Genomic DNA, 19,382 nt, shown 5'->3' on the forward strand with positions numbered 1-19,382 from the left:
GACTTCCTGACACTTAAATCTATACTCGATGTTAACAAATTTCTCTTCTTCAGACACCCTTCCCTTGCCATTGCCAGTCTACATTTTATATCCTCTCTACTTCGACCATCATCAGTTATTTTGCTCCCCAAATACCAAAACTCCTTTACTACTTTAAGTGTCTCATTTCCTAATCTAATTCCGGCAGCATCACTCGATTTAATTCGACAACATTCCATTATCCTCGTTTTGCTTTTGTTGATGTTTATCTTATATCCTCCTTTCAAGACATTGTCCATTACTTTTAACTGCTCTTCCAGGTCCTTTGCCGTGTCTTACAGAATTACAATGTCATCGGCGAACCTCAAAGTTTTTATTTGTTCTCCATGGATTTTAATACCTACTCCATATTTTTCTTTTGTTTCTTGTACTGCTTGCTCAATATCCAGATTGAATAACATCAGGGATAGGCTACAACCCTATCTCTCTCCCTTCCCAACCACTGCATGGGGTATTGAGCATAATTTGTGACTGGTTGTATGGTTTTTCAGTAAGAGGGATACAGCATGTTATTTTGGATGGAGTGCTATCAATATATTCAGCTGTGTGCACCAGCAAAGTCTGTTGGGACCCTTGCTGTTCGTGTTGCATATTAATGACGATTCAGTCAGTTTCAACATCAGCCTCAGACTTTTCACACATGGTGCGTTTATTGAGAAGAAAAAACTGTTCAGGCATTCAGTCAGATTTTGATAAGACTTCAGTGTAGTCCAAAGATTAGTAACTTACTTTAAATGTTAGAAATATCAAACTGTGCACTTCACAAAATGAAAAGGACATAGTATTCTCTTACTGAAGTATCAACAAGTCACAGTTGGAACTGGTCAACTTGTACAATTACCTGGTGTAACAATTTATAGAGGCATGAAGAGGAACCATCACAAAGGCTGAGTTGTAGGTAAATCAGGTGCCAGACTTCAGTTCTTTGGCAGGACTCTGGGAAAATGGAGTCAGTCTACAAAGGAGGCTGCTAATAAAACCCTTGTGCATCCTATCTTAGAACTGAATCTAGTCTAGTCTACTATTGTCTAAGTGTGTGAGACCCATACTAAACAGATATAACAGGGGATATTGAACATATACAAGATGTCTTTTTAAGTAAAATTTTGAAATAAAAATAAAACAAGTAGATTTTAATTAGCAATTTTATTTTTACATGTAAGCCTGTACTTGAATTTACTTTTATACATAATTCCCATTAATATTAAGGCACTGATCATGCAGCACAATGATATTTTGAATAGAATCCTCATAGAAATTTGTCACCTGATTAGGCAACTGCATAAAGCATATTTCTTTGATGCTTAAGAAAACTCGTCTTGTAACATCAAAATGGTAAAGCATATATTTTCTCTCACTTTTTCATCAATTTTCTGTTCCAAATTGTTGCTAATGACTGAAAGTTTCTCACTCCATTCCCTATCATCTACATTCGTATGGCCATCTTTGAAAGCTCTTGCCCATTCCTGTGCCATCCCATCACTCATAATGTTTTCTCCATACACGTCACTGATCTGATGATGAATTTCAGCCACTTTCACATCTTTAGCACTGAGAAAACAAATCGCAGTATGCATTTCACATTTAGTAGGATTCTTAGTTGGAGGAGGCATTTCACATAGTCACAAACAAACATAAACGTGCCAAATATTGTTGGGAATTATGCAGAAAAGTAGATTGAAGTACAGGCTTTTATATAAAACTAAAACTGCTAAGAAAAGTTTACTTCTTTTATTTTTATTTCAAAACAATACTTAAGTTAAAAATAAATAAAAAATTTAAAAAGAAGATGTCATACATGAAAGACACAGCACGTACAGTCACATGTTTCTTTGGCACATGGGCAAGCATGAAAAAACTCAACTAGCAGATGCCTGAAGATAAATGCAAACTATCCCTTGAAGACTTGTCAAAAGTTTCAAGAAGCAGCTTTTGTGATGAATGTTGGATTATACTACAGCCCCATAGGGATTGTGCCTACTAGGTGAGACTAATCACAGAGTGAACAGAAGCATTTAAGCGACTGTTTTTCCAAACTTTATACAGGGTGTTTGAAAATTCGCATTACAAACTTCTAGGACTTACAGAGTGGAGTGAGTAGATAATGTTTTGAATTGGAAGCCATTTCCAGAAACATACCATTTCCGTGGTACAACCATTTCAAAACATGTTGGCAATGCAACCACTTTTACAAGTAATTGATTAGGAGTGATGCAATATATAACTTGTTTTATAATTCCACTCCTTAATAGCCAAAGAAAGTGCTCTTGTACTTGTTGATGGGTTCTCTTCAACATGATGCAGCCTGGCCTCTTCCAATTTGGGTGTGCAGTGTGTCCTTGGAGCACAAAATTCAGACCTCCTATGTGTTTTCCAAACATTTAGTGAATTTGTATTTCTAAGAGTGAATTAATTTATTCATATACATCAGTGTCCTTCAAGATGGTCCCCATTAGGTAATATATAGTTACGGCAGTACTTTTACAAAAGCACAAAACACTTCTGGAACTCGATCTTCGTGGTGGCTTCTAGCTCTCTCTCGGTGATGCATGTTTAATCACAACTGTGCCTGTTGAATGATGGCATTTTAAGTTTTCACTATTTTTTGGGACAAATAAGTGTCACATGGGACCATGTCTGGTGAATATGGAGGTTTGGGCATTCATTCTGGCCAAAAAATTATGGACCAGCAGTGAAGTGTGACCAGGTGCATTAGCATGATGTAAAAGCCGTCAATTGTTATATCTTCTTCTTCTTCTGAGCATATCCTTCACATTTGACTGAATTTGTTGAGGGTTTTTTTCTTTTTCAGTCTTGGTGATCTAAAATGCTTCATCTAGGATGAGCCTTAGTTTCAGCATCATGTCCATAAGCCAATGTTTATTGCCTGTCATGACATGTATCAGTAGTTCTGCACTGCTGTTTACTTCATCTAGTGAGTCTTGAGCAGCTTGCATTCACCACCGTTTTTGTCACTATTCAAATATTTACAAATAAATTTTACTGTCACCCTGTCACCCAAAACACCTGAAAGCATTTCATAATGTGAGATAGATGACATGACAACATTATCAGTGACTTCTGCGAACATGATTCGGTGATATTTCATAATCATTTCTTTCACATTACCCACAATTCTGGGGCGTCCAGAGTGCTCTTTGGCTACAACATCTTTAAGGTCTTTCTATAAATACTTACCCCACTCATAAACCTTTGTTTTTCTCATATCAGACTCACCAAAAGCAATATTTGGCATTTCTAAAAATTGCTGCATTTTCATAAAGCAAAATTTAATACTGACTCTCTGATCCTTTTTCTCTATGCATCACCTCCTCCCCCTCTCTCTGTCCATTTTCTCCTCCCCCTCTGTGCCTCGCCTTCTTCCTCCTCTCCTTGTTCATCCCCCCCCCCCCCCTCCCCCCCTCACCACCACCACCTCCATTTCTCTGACTTTGAGCCTTATTTATTGGTGTTGCAAAGGAAATCTTGATTGGAAATTGAAGTTACTTAAAATGAATGGGTAAATCTGTTGGGATAATTGATATATGGGGTGTGAGAGAGACCTCTTCAGCTGCTGGATCTGTGAGGATGGTAGCTTCAGTCACAGTATTCTGCATGATTTTAATCTGTGATCAGATGGATTAATTTTTTTCGATGATTCAGATTTTTAATAATATCCAAATCATTAGCCAATAAGCTATCCTGTTTTCTATTAAAACTGACTGCAAGGAACAAAATAAAACAGCACATTGTTGTGAATACAACTTTTGTGTAAAATTATACATAAGGAGAAAGAATATATGTACAAGAAACCATTTGTCTAATGATTTTGATGCCTTGATATCATAATTAAAATTGACTGCAAGAAAGAAAACTAAACAACACATTTTCACAGCACAGCATTTTTTATCTCACAGTAGGTTTTGACAAAAGAAATCTGTTCAATGTTGTTTAAAAAAAAGTACTGGGTGATCAAAAAGTCAGTATAAATTTGAAAACTGAACAAATCACGGAATAATGTAGATAGAGAGGTACAAATTGACACACATGCTTGGAAAGACATGGTGTTTTATTAGAACCAAAAAAATACAAAAGTTCAGCAAATGTCCAACAGATGGCACTTCATCTGATCAGAGTAACAATAATTAGCATAACAAAGTAAGACAAAGCAAATATGATGTTCAATGCTCAATATGTCAATCGTCATTCCTCAACAATAGCTGTAATCGAGGAATATTGTTGTGAACAGCACCGTAAAGCATGTCCAGACTTATGCTGAGGCATTGGCGTCAGATGTTGTCTTTCAACATCCCTAGAGATGTCGGTCGATCACGATACACTTGCGACTTCAGGTAACCCCAAAGCCAATAATCGCATGGACTGAGGTCTGGGGACCTGGGAGGCCAAGCATGACGAAAGTGGCGGCTGAGTACATGATCATCACCAAACGACGAACGCAAGAGATCTTTCACGTGTCTTGCAATATGGGGTGTATTTTTTTTGTTCTAATAAAACCCCATGCCATTCCAAGCATGTGTGCCAATTTGTACCTCTCTATCTACATTATTCCGTGATTTATTAAGTTTTCAAATTTATACTGACTTTTTGATGACCCGGTATATAGCCTACGCCCATATGAATGTTTAATAGTCTTGTGTAAAAATTTAAAGGAAATCGATCAAGAGCTTTTTGAGATTTTTGCTACAATATTTGCTTATTGTATCTTATATGATTTGCAACTTGTTTGAAAGTTGAAGCCACATGATGGAAGTTTTATCTAAGCAGTTCCTGGTGTAATGATTTTCTCAACAGGTAAATCAGAAAATGAGCTCTAGGATCAATAGTATGCATGTTTTCTTATCTGGACACTGTGCCTCTATATCAAATAGTAGCAAAAGTGTGCAGATTGTGTATGTGCCAGTTAACCTCAGGATCTGTACATGTGTGTATCAGGGCTAACGTCGAGAACATTGTGACGGGGTCGACAATCATCTTCTTCGACGAGGAAGATGGCATCGACGGTGACTCCGGGTCAACATCGACTGCAACACCAGCACTGGACTCGTCCACAGCTGCTGCCCTCAGTGATTCACGCACCACTGTGGTGAATGCTGGGGCGGCCACTGTCATCTTCCCGGACCCGGTGCCTACTGCTGCAGAGCCAATTGACTCCCCACAGGTAAGTCTCACCACCGAAGCATTGCTCGTGCTAACATAAGCTTGCCCTGTGGACATTGGAGGAAGGACAACAACCAGATTCTAGATTTCTGGAAAGTGTTGTACACATTGCTATATTGCAGACTGTTAACAAAATCTGAGTATATGGGATAGGTTCTTCCATATATGAGTGGCTCAAAGGCTTTTTGAGTAATACAACCCAGTACGTTGTTACATTCATTGCAGCAGACAAAAAATCATTAGAAGTGCCACAGGGAAGTGTGGCAGGACTAGTTTTGTTCTCTATAAACATTAATAACCTGACTGATAGGGTGAGAAGCATAATCTGTGACTGTTTGCTGACAATGCTCTACTGAAAGGAAAGTGTCATCATTGAGTGAATGGTTGAAGGATACAGTATGACTTAGCTAAACTTATTATTTTGTGTGATGAAAGACAGCTTGCTATAAGTGTGCAAAATGTGATCTAATGCAGATTAGTAGAAAGAACAATCTTGTCATGTTTAAATATAGTATTGGTGGTGTGCTACTTGACACAGCAATGCCTGTTAATTATTTAGGCATAACGCTGCAATTTGACACAAAATGCAACAAGCACATAAGAGACACTCTAGGGAAGGTGCATTGTTGACTTCAGTTTATTGGGAGAATTCTCATGATGTGTAGCTTATCCATAAAGTAGACTGTGTAAAGAAAGTTTGTGCAACACATTCTGGAGTACTTCTTGAGTGTGAAAATTAAACAAGATATCAAAGCAATTCAGAGGCATGCTACCATATTTGTGAACGGTAGGTTTGGTCAGCATCCGAGTGTTACAGAAATGCACCATGGTCTCAAATGGGAATCACTGGAGGGAGAACACATTCTTTGTGTGAAACACTATCTAGCTTAAGGACTGTGAAGACAAGATAAGAGAAATAAGGGCTTGTACAGAGGCATATAGACTGCAGTTTTTTTCTCACTCCCTTTGAGAATAGGAAAGGACAGGGAACAGCTAATAGTGGTACAAGGTATCCTCCACCTTGCACCGTATGGATGCTTGCACAGTGCATTTACAGATGTAGCTGTAGATTAGCCTACTTGTCACTTTGGTGTGAGAGTATGTGGGTTTCTGATGTGCAACCTCCCAACAAAGCCACCATCACAAGCACAACATTAGCAGGAAACACATCCTGTGTCAGTGGATTCAATATCGAGTGGTGCTTGCTCAGGAGAATAATCACCCGACTGTTGGTGTAACTTCTCAGACTGGAGCCATTACTTGCCCACTTGTAGCTGACAAGTAATCCCAGGCAGTAGCCTATACAGATCAAGACAATCATGTAGATGCAGCATTTCATGATTTCTGAAAAGCATTTGACTTAGTACCACACATACGCTTATTATCAGAAGTACAATGATATGGGGTATCAAGTGAGATTTGTGACAGGATTGAAAATTTTTCACTAGTGAGGATTCAGCATGTTATCTTGGATGGAGAGTCATTGATAGATATAGGAGTAATTTTGGGTGTACTCCCAGGAAGTATGTTCAGTCTCTTGCTGTTCATGTTGTATATTAATGACCTTGCAGACAATAGTAATAGCCTTTTTGCAGATGGTGAAATTATCAATCACAAAGTACAGTCTGAATGAAACTGCACAAATATTTATTCAGACCTTAATAAGATTTTGAAGTGGTGTGAATTTTGGCAACTTGCTTTAACTGTTCAGAAATGTAAAATTGATCACAACACAAAATTAAAAAAATTATCCTATGAATATAGTGTCAGTGAATGACATACCTGGGAATGACACTTAATAGGGTCATGAAGCCCTCATGGGTAAACTGTGTAGCAGACTTCAGTTTGTTGTCGAATGACAGGGAAATGCAATTGGTTGCTTACAAATCAATCACAGAAGCCAGGCTAGAATATCACTCAAGTGTGTGGGAATCATACCAAATGGGACTAACGTGGGACAATGATTAAAAACAGAGAAGGGCAGATGGTCACAGCTTTATTTGACACATTGGAGAGTGTCACAGAGATGTTGAAAGAATTGAACTGGCATACTCATGAAGTCAGATGGAAACAACCCCAAAAAACATCTGTTAACAAAGTTTGAAGACCCAGCTTTAACTGATTATTCTGGGAATGTACTGCAACCCCCTACACATTGCTCCCTTAAGGATCTCGAGGATAGGATTAGATTAATTACAGAATGGACAGAGGCATTTAAACAATAATACTTTGCACACTCCAAATGTGAATGGAAGTGGAAGGGGCCCTGATAACAGGTATGATGGAACATGCCCTCTACCATGCACTTCAGTAATTTGCAGAATATAGCAATCTACCCCTTGTCTGATTTGCTTAAGTCAGTGATTTTCCCCATTTGGCCAAACCCGATGAATCAGTATTCTCAAACAGCTTTGGTACACTTCCACATTTCATGAGCACAGACACAACACAGAGGACAGCACAATGAATGTTTCAGAGTGTATGTTTGGTGTCTGCCCCTTGTAGGAGAGCAGCACAGTCACCACTGGCGATGACGACTACAACGTCGGTGATGACGAAGACGGCCAGGCACCGACGAGTGAGGCGGGAGCTGTGACCACATCTGTGGTGACAGTCACCGCATCACCAGTCACCACCACAGTCGCTGTGCAGGTCACCAAGAAGCCCCAACAGCCGACCACCATAGGGCCCGGGGGCAGCGAGATACAGGTGAGCTGGCCAGTACCGTCAAATCCTGGCTCCGAGAAGGCAACCACCACTCACTGTAGAATCAAAATAAGTTGTTGGATAGCTCTGTGTGGTTGCTTCTGTCTGATACTAAAAATACATTGTTTTAAGGAGGCAACATCAAATGCTTTTGAAAAATTATAATTTGTCACAGTCTCTTTATGAAAAGTACCAGTTTCAATAAAACAGGCCGTCCATCACCGTAAAAGAACAAGACTTATTATGAGACATGCATCTAATGATGATCATTTGCTTCTAGATTAATGTTATATATTAACTGCATCAAAATTATAGAGTATAGGAGAGTATCTAATTTATTAGCTGTGATCGGCTGCTACACATGACAGATGACTCAAAAAATTTTTGTTTGCAGACGACACATGTGTTGTTATGGAAGATGTGAGGCTTAATATACATAATATAGTTACTACCACAGTCAGTAACATAACCATTCAGAGAATACATGGATACTTAACTGCAACAAAATGCAATGCATGGAGTTTGTGACACAGAACTCTTATAAAAGTGAAATTTGTTCACACAGTCTGTGAAGTTGACCAATTTAAATCCTTAGTACTGAGGAATACTGTCTTGCAGGTATCATGTACAAGATGTTGTGCAGAAACTGAACACTGGTGTCTTCACTGTAAGACTGGTCACTGTCTCTGACACTGAAGTACAAAGCCCTGTTCACTTTGCTTATCTTCATTCTGTTACTCATATGGTGTTAAGTTTGGGAAATCTGAAGACAGGCTGGACATTGAACTTCAGGCTCGGACTTGCGATATAATTCTGTTGAACTCGCCACCCCGTCTGATATCGGGTCTGACCACTTGACCTACTGCTATTTGACTGCTTTGGATGAAAACTCTTTTGTATTATAATCTAAAATTTTACGTAATAACTGTTGTTTCTGAAGTGACACAATACACTGTTGGCTACTACATAAGATTGCTTCAAATTCCATGTCTCTGTTCATGCCAGCCGTTTTAGTTATATTTATTGTGTAGTTTCTCACTAAGTAATTCAAATTTTCACTTTTGGTATCTTTTTTGACATTGCTAACAGGTAATGGGGTGCAGAACCACCTCTTACTGCAGTAACATAATAGGTTTCATGGAGAGGGGAGGAGGGGTGTAACTTCTATGAACTAACTGTGCAAAGCCTGATATGACAACAGTACTCTTAATTTCCCCACTTTTTTTAAAAAGCATTTTGTTGCAGTTAACTTATTTGAATTGAATCAGGAGGTCAAAATACCTCAGTTCTGATAATTAATTTTACCTAGAAGATGTTTTTTTTAACACAATCAGTTGGTTAAAACATCGATAAAGATACATCAATAATTCTCATAACACTAAGTACTATTTAATTTTTGTAATTGTCTGATCAAACAGAATTCTTTGATATGCATTGCAATAATTTTCTGTTTGATTTTTAAAACATGGCTGCTAGGAAATGTCACTAGAACATGAAAGGAAAATACTTTTCAATTTCGCTATCATATCAGCCTATTACATCACATGTTGACGTAAGTTCAAAACAAAAAATCTGTCTAGTTCTTTGTCATGTACAGACTGATGGAAATTTATTTGCCAAACAACAACAAGGCAGATGATGCAAAGCACATGAATCTGTAGGCACACTGCGGTTCTATACTCAGAGACTGGACTTCTACATCCAAGTTGTATAGAGATCGCTGCACAATTTTTATGCATTCAGTTTGCGAAGGACTTCAAATGTCATCCAGGTGCACTGAATTACGCACATAATTTGCCTTAGCATAACTTATTATTATATGAAACTAAATTTGATTCACAAGACACATCCTAATACTGACTTAGTGTTTGTCTGATGCCATGAGAATGGCGTCACAAGCCACCAGAATGAAAGCAGCATCCTGAGCTTAAGCTGGGCAGTTGTGGTGAGAATCATGGCACGTTATCGACATGTGTAGCAAGAAAGCACTTTGACAGCTATAAGAGTGCACGTTTTCAAGGTTGTAGTGTGTTCTTTCTGTGCTGCAGTGTTAAAGTGGCAACATTGATGCAAATAGATTGTGTAGGCCATCTCACTTGTTTTGTTGTTTATACATGGATGCCAAATAAATACTTTGCAAAATTTTGTTATGTGCAAAATTAAATAGAACTCATACATAAAAATGAACCCCAGATGAAAATACTATCAGCAAAGCTAATGCATTCGGAATGCTACAGTATTAGTGGAGGCTCATATTAATGGCATTTCGAATAAGTATAGGTAGATCTGAAACTTACCACTTATCTACAGAGGTCAAGCTACATTGCTTGTATGTGGTTTGCAGGTGAGTGACCTGTTGAGCTTGGGCTCACTGGGCATCAATGGGCTCAATGCCTTGGGTCCGGTGTTCAACGCGATGGCCGGTCTCATCCAAGGCAATCTGCAGCAGCAACCAGATGCAGCCAAGAGACGCAATGACTCTGCCGTCACCAACAACAGGTGAGAACCAATTCAGCCTGCTCTTAAACTGTGGGAAAGTGTACAGCAACACATATGTGAGATCCTACCTCAAGCTGAGCTGTGGTGCTGCCCTGCAGTCAGCTAAATGTCAGTCTACTTCACCTACAATGTTATGAAAAGGGTAGACTGCTACTCACCATTTAGTGATGTTGAGCTGCAGACAGTCATAACAAAAAGATTGCTAAACTAGCAAGCTTTTGGCCAGTATGTCTTCTCCAGAGATAGACAACATACACATATGCACACATTCACACAGACTCACACAGTCTGACCTCGGCAGCCTGAGACAGTAGTCATGTGTGTGAGAATTGAGACTGCATGAATGTATGTGTTTGTGTGTGTGTGTGTGTGTGTGTGTGTGTGTGTGTGTGTGTGTGTGTGAGTGTGTTGCCTATTTCAGGAGAAGACCTACTGGCCAAAAGCTTGCTAGTTCAGCAGTCTTTTCGTTATACCTGTTTGCAGCTAAATATCTCCACTATACAATGAGTAGCAATCTTTCCTTTTCACAACATTGTCATTATTCCATCCTGGGCTCTCCATTGTTTGATTTTTTAAAGATATTTATTTTGTTTCTACTGTTTTGCTTCCATATCATGTTTTGAAAGAATGTGACAATGGCAATAGCTGAAATTAGATATTAATCAAATTAAAATTGTGATCTTGATGGAACATTGTAATAAGAGGTACTCATGAACTACTCGTGAAGACTGTGTGAACTGACAATTCTTCCTGAAGATCATTCCTGGCAACATAACAAATAAGCTATTGTGGTCAACAGTGACACTGTAGTGATTTTCCCTATCTGACTGTCAGCTGCATAATACCTATAGAGTAACTATGCCACGTATCAGAATGAGATAAGCTCTATCTTGCCGAATGGTTCTTGGCAAACTATGACTGCTGGTCATTGAGCTTTAACTACAGGTCAAAAAAAATAGTTATGTAAGACATTTTTTTTGTTTTGTTTTCAGGTATATGTCTGCAGTCCTGGTATGAATTGAAATCCCTGTGCCATAGTACTGTAGCATGCTACTGAAGGAGCACAACTAAATTGTGTAGCCCATTGATAACATGGAGTCTAAAGTCAAAGTAATTCCATACCGAGGGAATGAACATAAGGGGAGCAGATGTAGGAATCCTGATTGCCACTCTCGGCAGCATTCTAGTGGAGGCAGTTTGTCGTCGACTTCCTCCAATGTGTTATGAAGTGTCAAGTGCATCTGTGTCATGAGAAAGACTGTTATGAGTGTCTGTACTGTGTAGTGTTGGGTTTTTATTTTTATGGATGAAGGGAAGGGAGAGAGTGGAACCCAGTGACGGGATGTAGTCTATTTATCTTGAATAGCACTGAGGGGGCTACTGAGCTTAACGTCCCCATCTGATGGAGCAATCACCATTGACAGTGTCATGTGCCCTCACTTCATCATGCACTGTGGAGAGATCTGAAATTTGATCGAGGACATTAGCACAAAGACCGGTGTTCGAGAACTTTATACCACCAATTCCCCTCCCCTTGCTGGCTAAATAACAGCACTGAAAATTTTCCACTTCCGGGATTTGTACTGATGTACCTCTTAGTTGAGTGCTTCCACACGGGCGTGTGTTACCAAAATCAGCTGTGAAGGAGCATATAAAATGGAGTATTGCGCGGTAAATCGATTTTGTCAGCAACTGAAGTGTTGCAGCTGTGTCAAGCCAATTGAGAGGCTGAAGAAGCATTTGGAGATGTCAGGTGAACTGGATGGCTGAAGAAGTCATCAAGTTTGCACTGATGCAGCTTGCATATTTCCACTACTGAGAGAAACAAATTACTACACAATACTCCACTTCAACAATGAGCTGCGAAATTTTGTTTTCGCTCCTCCGGCAGTGTGTATGTTATTGTGGTGCACTGACTTCATAGAGTGTACCGGGACTGCAGATATGTACCTGCAAAAAAATAAAAAATTATTTACACAACTTTATTTTTTAACATCATAATTAAAACTTTTTGAATATCCCTCGTACATTTCACATTCTTCCAATTTTCCCAAGCTCCATGTTTCACTTTCACATAACTCAGTGCTCTAGCCCTACACTTCCAAGCCTTCTTATCAGTATGTACCATCTACATAACATTACTGTTGAAGAGAGGTACAGTACCCTTCACAAATCTGTTTCTGATTATCTCCTTCACCCTTCCCCATTCTGTTCCTAATAATCTCCTCCATTTGTGTATTTTTTGGATTGGTGTATTCCAGACAGCAGAATTTCTTCCATTAGTGTTCTATTCCATTGCCAATTCAGGTGTTACTCTTCTATCTACTATTTTCAACAGTTTTAACTTGACTCTGTTTATCTTAGACCCAATTATCTGCTAATTTATGTTGACCATTTCATTCGGCAATTAATACAACTCTTCCACACTTTGGCCAAGAAAGACTGTTTCAACACCACCTGTCTATTGGTGTCTGGTCACGTAGCAATTCTAGCACTCACTTTTATTTTCTGTCATTTAAATCTTAGTTATGTTTTCCCTTCTCTGCTATGACAATGTAATCTGTGATCCTATGTTGTATCCCTCTTAACAATAATTTACTTTTCTTTATGTTCCACTTCCGTTACACATGCTTGTTATTTGCAGATATTGCACAGCCATCACATGCCTCTGTATTAATTCTGCTTGTTGTGTATTAAATCTAAGGTGTGTTACATGTTTGAGAAACAGTAGCGAACCTAACACTGAACCTTGTGGAACTTCATGACTGTGTGGACAATAACTGTCATGTCGGTGCCCACAGAGCCCCAGACCTAGCGCCAAGTGACCGTGAGGATTACCCACACCCCGTATACCGGCCACAGGCAGACACGGAGCCACCGTCGAGGTCACCCATCTACATCCCTGTGGGCGGACTTGCCGCCGCTGACCACGACATCGAAGCTGCGGAGAGTCAGAACTACGAGGCACGCATCAAGGTCAACGCTCTGCCAGGTCAGTCCCCATCACAAGACACATGCTGTTACCTGCTGCAAGCACTATATCGAAAGTGTGAAGACTCATTTCCTGATTTTTGGGGGTCTGAGCACATCCCTCTGGATGCGTGAAACTGTCATTGTTACTGTTATTTCCACCTGTGATTTCTGAACTCTACTACCAGAGGTTCTTTCACTGGAGGAATGGAGTTGGGTGAGGTCAGTGAGTATGAAGATTTATCTGCCCACCAGAGGCAGAGGTTCAAATTCCCGCTCTGATATACAGTGTTAATGTGTTACATACAATCTTTACAGTAGCACTTGGTTTAGTAAAAATAATTAATTCTCATTTGTGAAGCAAGTTAAGAGGATAGGAAGGATGGTGCAAGAATGAGTTAAAGAGAGTGTTTAAGTGACTGATGAGTAAGGAACCTGGTTGTAGGAGTATGTGGTACGAGTCTTCCATATTGATGTGGAGAATAAATCAGTCTAGAGGTGTGGAAGACCGTGGGATAATTGTTTCTACAATGACAGAATAAGGAATAGGAGTCAGATAGGAAGACCCAGGTGATCAATATTATTCAGAGAGTAACAGAGCTTTGGAAGACTTGTGATCAATTGAGGATTGGTCGATGAAGAAAAAGTATTTGCCCTTCATCCAAAATGTCTGGCATATGGTCAGTCAACAGCTTGCTCATTCTGTTCCTCTTGCAACGACTGTCAGTGCTTTGTGGATGCGCCTGCAAATCCAGTGGCAGTATGTTCCCCAGCAGCACGTCCAAATACTCTCTGATTCCATGCCATTACATCTAGAGGCTTTGATTGCAGGATGTGACTGCTTCATTCTGTACTGAACTCTCATGATCAGAGTGCATGTAGGGTTCTGTATTTATAATCACATATGTTCTGTGATGTCCCTACTATGTGGAATAAATTTCACTGTAATTTCATGTGCCCTCTTTTGTGCTGCAATTTTCACTAACAGTAATGTCTATCAGTATATGAAGGCAAGTCAGGGAACGAGCTCTAAAATGAGAAGTTAATACCAAGCTCTGAAAATGGGTTTATACCAGAGTGTTTATGTTATCTAACCAAATTTTTGTAGGTATGAGGCATATTCCAAAAGTACGTGTTGCTCCATCTTGAAACGAAATACATACATTTGTTGAAAGACCTCTAGTGGCAGCTTTAGTTTTCTGCATATAAAGTGCAGTCAAATGAAAATGAGACAGTTGGCTAAAACCTAAGTAAACTGATTATTGTTTTTCGAAAGTAATCACCATAGTTGTTTGTACATTTATCCCACTGGTGAGACAAGGCAGTCAGTATCTTCATGAAAAATGTTTGCAGTTGCCTATGGAACTGTGATTGTAGCCAGGCATGCATCTCTTTGTCCGAAGCAAATTGACAGCCACAAATTTCTTCCTTCAGGATGCCAAAAATATGGAAATTGTGTGGGGAGAGATTGGGCCTGTATGGAGAATGTGAAACGACAAGGGAAATGTGGGAGGGCCCACATCCTCTATACAGTCCCAATCTCTCCCCATGTGATTTCCGTATTTTTGGAGCCAAGAAGAAAGACATTTGCGGCTGTCGACTAGCTGTGGATAAGGTGCACATCTCAGTACAATCACAGTTCTGTAGGCAAACGCCAACATTTTTCCATGAAAGCACTGACCATCTTGTCTCACAATAGGACAAATGTGTTAACAGTTATAGTGATTACTTTTAAGACAATAAACAGTTTACTTACCTTTTTTTTCATCTGTTGAATTTTCATTTCACTGCCCTTGCTTGACTTCTTCACATAATCACCATTCATATCTCAACATGTCAACGTTGCTCCCTCTTCTTCAGTCCTACTGCATAGTTCTTCTCATGGAAACTGAACCACTTGACAATGGTCCTCTCCAGGATGACAATGTGACAGAGGCAGCCATTATGCGAAAAGAACACAAGTGCCGTCCCCCGACCAGTCGCAGCCCAGTTGAACAGCAGCCTCAAGATTAGTGACTTGCATAGAAGTGTCAAAGCTCATTACTTCGCTTGAACCCTCTATGTATCAGACTTTGGAGTTGCTACACTGAAGAAACTTGTTTATTTTGTATGTCACCCTTTGCTTGCAACACATCTGTGTAACACAAAGTTAACTATTGTAATTGCCCATTTTGTAATAAAACTCATTAATACAATTGGCCTGAATGTTATCTAGCGATCCAAAAAAGCAGGTTTCCTAGACACACCACATTTGATGACTAGGCTGGATTTAACAATATTTTCTATTCTCTAACACCAATCCTCGAGCAGTCTGAGTGTGTGGTGCAGCTGAACTGCAAATGGCAGGCAGCTTCTCAACCATCTGACCACAAATAACATGTTATCAAGAACACAGTTTGGATTTCTGAAGGGTCCTGATATCGAAAAGGCTATTTACACCTACAGTGAAAATGTACTTAATTCATTAAATAATAAGTTACAAGCAGCAGGTATTTTCTGTGATTTGTCAAAGGCATTCGATCGTGTAAACCACAACATCCTTTTAAATAAATTAGAATTCTATGGTGTCACGAGCAGTGCTGCAAAATGTTTCAAGTCATACCTCGCTAACAGGAAACAAAAGGTGTCAGTGCAAGGGACTAGTGAATTAAGTCATCAGTCATCATAAGAATGGGAAGAAATTACATGTGGTGTACCACAAGGATCCATCTTAGGGCCATTGCTTTTTCTTGTGTACGTTAATGATATCTCATCAATTACACTGCCAGAAGCAGAGTTCGTTTCGTTTGCAGATGACACAAGTATTGCAATAAATAGTATGTCGAGTGTAGTTTTAGAAAGATCTGCTAATGACATTTTCATGGATATTAATAAATGGTTTAAAGCCAACTCATTGACATTAAACTTTGAAAAGACTCACTACGTGCAATTCAGAACCTGTAAGAGGTTTCTACCCAGCATATGCATAAAGTATGAAGAAGAGCAGATAGTAGAGGTTGACAGTCTTAAATTCCTGGTATTACAACTTGACAAAAATTCAGTTGGGAGGAACACACCACAGAACTGCAGAAACACCTTAACAAATCTGTATTTGCAATTCGAGTGTTAGCAGACATAGGCGACATAAAAGTGAAAAAGCTTGCATACTTTGCCTACTTTCATTCCATAATGTCATATGGTATAATATTTTGGGGTAACTCTTCAAGTCAAACAAAAGTTTTCAGAGTCCAAAAGCGTGTAATCCGTATTATTTGTGGAGTAAACTCACGGATGTCTTGCAGAAACCTCTTCAAAGAACTGGGTATACTAACTACTGCCTCTCAGTATATTTACTCCTTAATGAAATTTGTCCTAAATAATATATCTCTTTTTCCAACAAACAGCTCAGCTCATACATACAATACCTGGAACAAAAATGATCTGCACAAGGACTTAAAGGCACTTACTTTAGTTCAAAAAGGGTACACTACTCAGGAACACTCATCTTCAATAATTTGCCAGCAAACATAAAAAATTTAGTTACAAATAAAGATCAGTTTAAAAGGAACCTGAAAGACTTACTAGTGACCAACTCCTTCTACTCCATTGACGAATTTTTTTACAGAAACAAATGATGTGTTACATATATTTATACTATTAGTAGTGTTATTTCAGCTTAAAAAAAGAAAAAAGAAAAGGTGACATGTTCCCCATCCACGAGGATCTCCTCAACATGGATCTATGGAACGAAAAACTAATCTAATCTAATCTAATCTAATCAAACTAATGCTGACTTCGCACTGTCCTAGGGTCTGGCAAGTGGGGCAATGCTGCCGAGCCAGTGGGCGCTGTCGTGATCGGCCGGCCCACTCTGGAGAAACCGCTGGGAGACGGCATCCCCATCAGCCCGGGTGAGGTCATCACTGCCAACAGTGACGTCATCGTAGGCAAGCCTGCCGTCATGGGTCCGCGTCCGCCCAAGATCGCAGCCGCCGGGCTCGACCACGACCTCGACCACGACGTTGACTCCGACCTCGAAGCTGTGCCCGTGGGCATGCGGCCGCCACCGCCTCACCAGAAGCCGTGGCTGCACCACCACAACCACCACCAACAACCGCCCAGGAGGTGAGTACCACAGCACTGTGGGCATGCCCTGCTTGAAACCACGGGCATCTCTCCCAGTTCCTGTACCTATCTGTTTATCTATGAGGCTACCTTCTTTAAGGCATCAGTGGCCATTTGTCGCACCCTAAGCAGCACTACTACATATTTTGCCACTCATCATCATCATGTAAGCTGCTTCTTGCTATGTTGTTGTTTTGTTGTTGATTTTCTCATTTTTGTTATGTATCCCATACAACTGGAATTTTTGTGGATAATAGTTGGTTTGGTAAGTAGTCAAATAACTTTCAGAAGTTAAGAAATAATGCAGCAACCTGATCGCCTTAATCTATGCCTTTCAGGATTTCATGTGGAAAAAGTGGGAGATGTGTTTCTCACCATTAACTTTTTTTGGAATCCATGTAAGCTGGCATGGAGGAGGTTTTCTGTTCCAGAGACATCTCATTATGTTTAAAATCGGAATATGTTCTAGCATTCTACAACAGATGAATGTCAAAGATACTGGAAAGTACTGTTGTGGATCATGCAGCTGATCTCGATGCAGTTGGATATTAACTGTGCTTTCTTCCAAATATTGGGTGCAGTTCCTTTTGTTAGAGGAATCTGCTGTGTATTTTTGTTATCTCAGTCACAAATTCCTTACACAAACTGATAGGGATTCCATCATGCTCCCTGGTCTTATTCAGAGTTTAGCAATTTCAGCTGCTACAAATATCAGTGTCACACAGGGAATATACACTTGTTGCTGCAGTATTCAGTCGTAAGATAGGTTTGGTGCAGCTCTCCACACTATTTCTATTCAATGCAAGCCTCTTCATCTCTCCAAAACTACTGCAGTTTACATTGTAACATGCTTACTGTTTCCCATCCTTGGCCTCCATGTTTGTTCCCACTACAGCAGCTTTTATACCCTTCACACACCTTTCCCCTGGTTTATGTCATTTATTTCTCCTCTATTTTCAAGTCAATGTGACTAAATGTTTAAAAAAACTTTTTTAATAAAGCACCTTATTCTTGTAGTTTTAGTGTGCTGAATTCTAATATAGTAATGAAAAGCTTGGCAGCCACCAGTTTTTACAATCTACACTCAATTTTTGACATGAATGCAGTTGTAATGATATATATTGGGTTGAGTCACAAGTTCGTAGTGTTTTTTTGCAAGTTTAATAAACACAACACATAGATGTAACAGAGACTTTAGTCATAAATAATACATTCTCCTTCACTATTTCCAACAGTCTGCCAAAGCTGTGGTAACTTTTCGGTTCTGCAACTATAGAAACCACGTGGTTTTGAGGTAAAGAACTCATAAAGCCATGCTTGGAGCTCATTTTCATCTTGAAAGCAAGGTCCTTGAAGGTTGTCTGATAGAGAGTAGAAAAGGTGAAAATCTGTGGGTGCAAGATCAGGTAAATAAGGTTGGCGCGGAATTGACTTTCCAACCCAACTCTTGTATCGTGTTTTTTGTCAGTCCAGCAGAATGAGAGCAGATGTTATCGTGGAGTAGCATCTCTTCACACCATCTTCTTGGTTGTTGTTCTTGGATTGTATCTGCAAGATGTCTCAGTTGTCAACAAAAAACATCAATAGTTATGGTTACACCTCAGGAAGCAATTTGTAGTACACTGCACCTTCTCTGTTTCAGTAGATGCCCAACACTATTTTTTTGTGGATGTATAGCGAATTGCTGCTTTGTTGAGATCAACTATTCCTTTCTTTTCCTTATGTTAGCATAAAGATACTATTTATATTCATCAGTAATAATGAATGGATGGTGTTTTTCACGAGCCAACTGGTGACAAGCAAGAGGAGATGCACATATTGCCACCAACTGATTTATGTGATATTGGCTTAGAGCATGTGGTCCCCACACACCCAATTTTTGAAAC

General features: G+C 39.5%; 1 protein-coding gene across 4 annotated transcripts in view; it reads left to right on the top strand.

The window, feature by feature from the left end:
• The window catches only part of LOC126293200 (uncharacterized), a 638,519-nt gene that overhangs the window by 520,523 nt on the left and 98,614 nt on the right, over window positions 1–19,382 (top strand). For all 4 annotated transcript variants that reach the window (XM_049986324.1, XM_049986325.1, XM_049986326.1 and 1 more), the window contains exons 10-14: window positions 4,993–5,218; window positions 7,723–7,926; window positions 10,268–10,422; window positions 13,224–13,414; window positions 17,181–17,496. In XM_049986324.1, coding sequence (XP_049842281.1) covers window positions 4,993–5,218; window positions 7,723–7,926; window positions 10,268–10,422; window positions 13,224–13,414; window positions 17,181–17,496 — 1,092 coding nt within the window. The remainder of the gene's footprint in view (window positions 1–4,992; window positions 5,219–7,722; window positions 7,927–10,267; window positions 10,423–13,223; window positions 13,415–17,180; window positions 17,497–19,382) is intronic.

Source organism: Schistocerca gregaria, chromosome 10 (assembly GCF_023897955.1).
Source record: "Schistocerca gregaria isolate iqSchGreg1 chromosome 10, iqSchGreg1.2, whole genome shotgun sequence".
Classification (NCBI taxonomy): domain Eukaryota; kingdom Metazoa; phylum Arthropoda; class Insecta; order Orthoptera; family Acrididae; genus Schistocerca; species Schistocerca gregaria.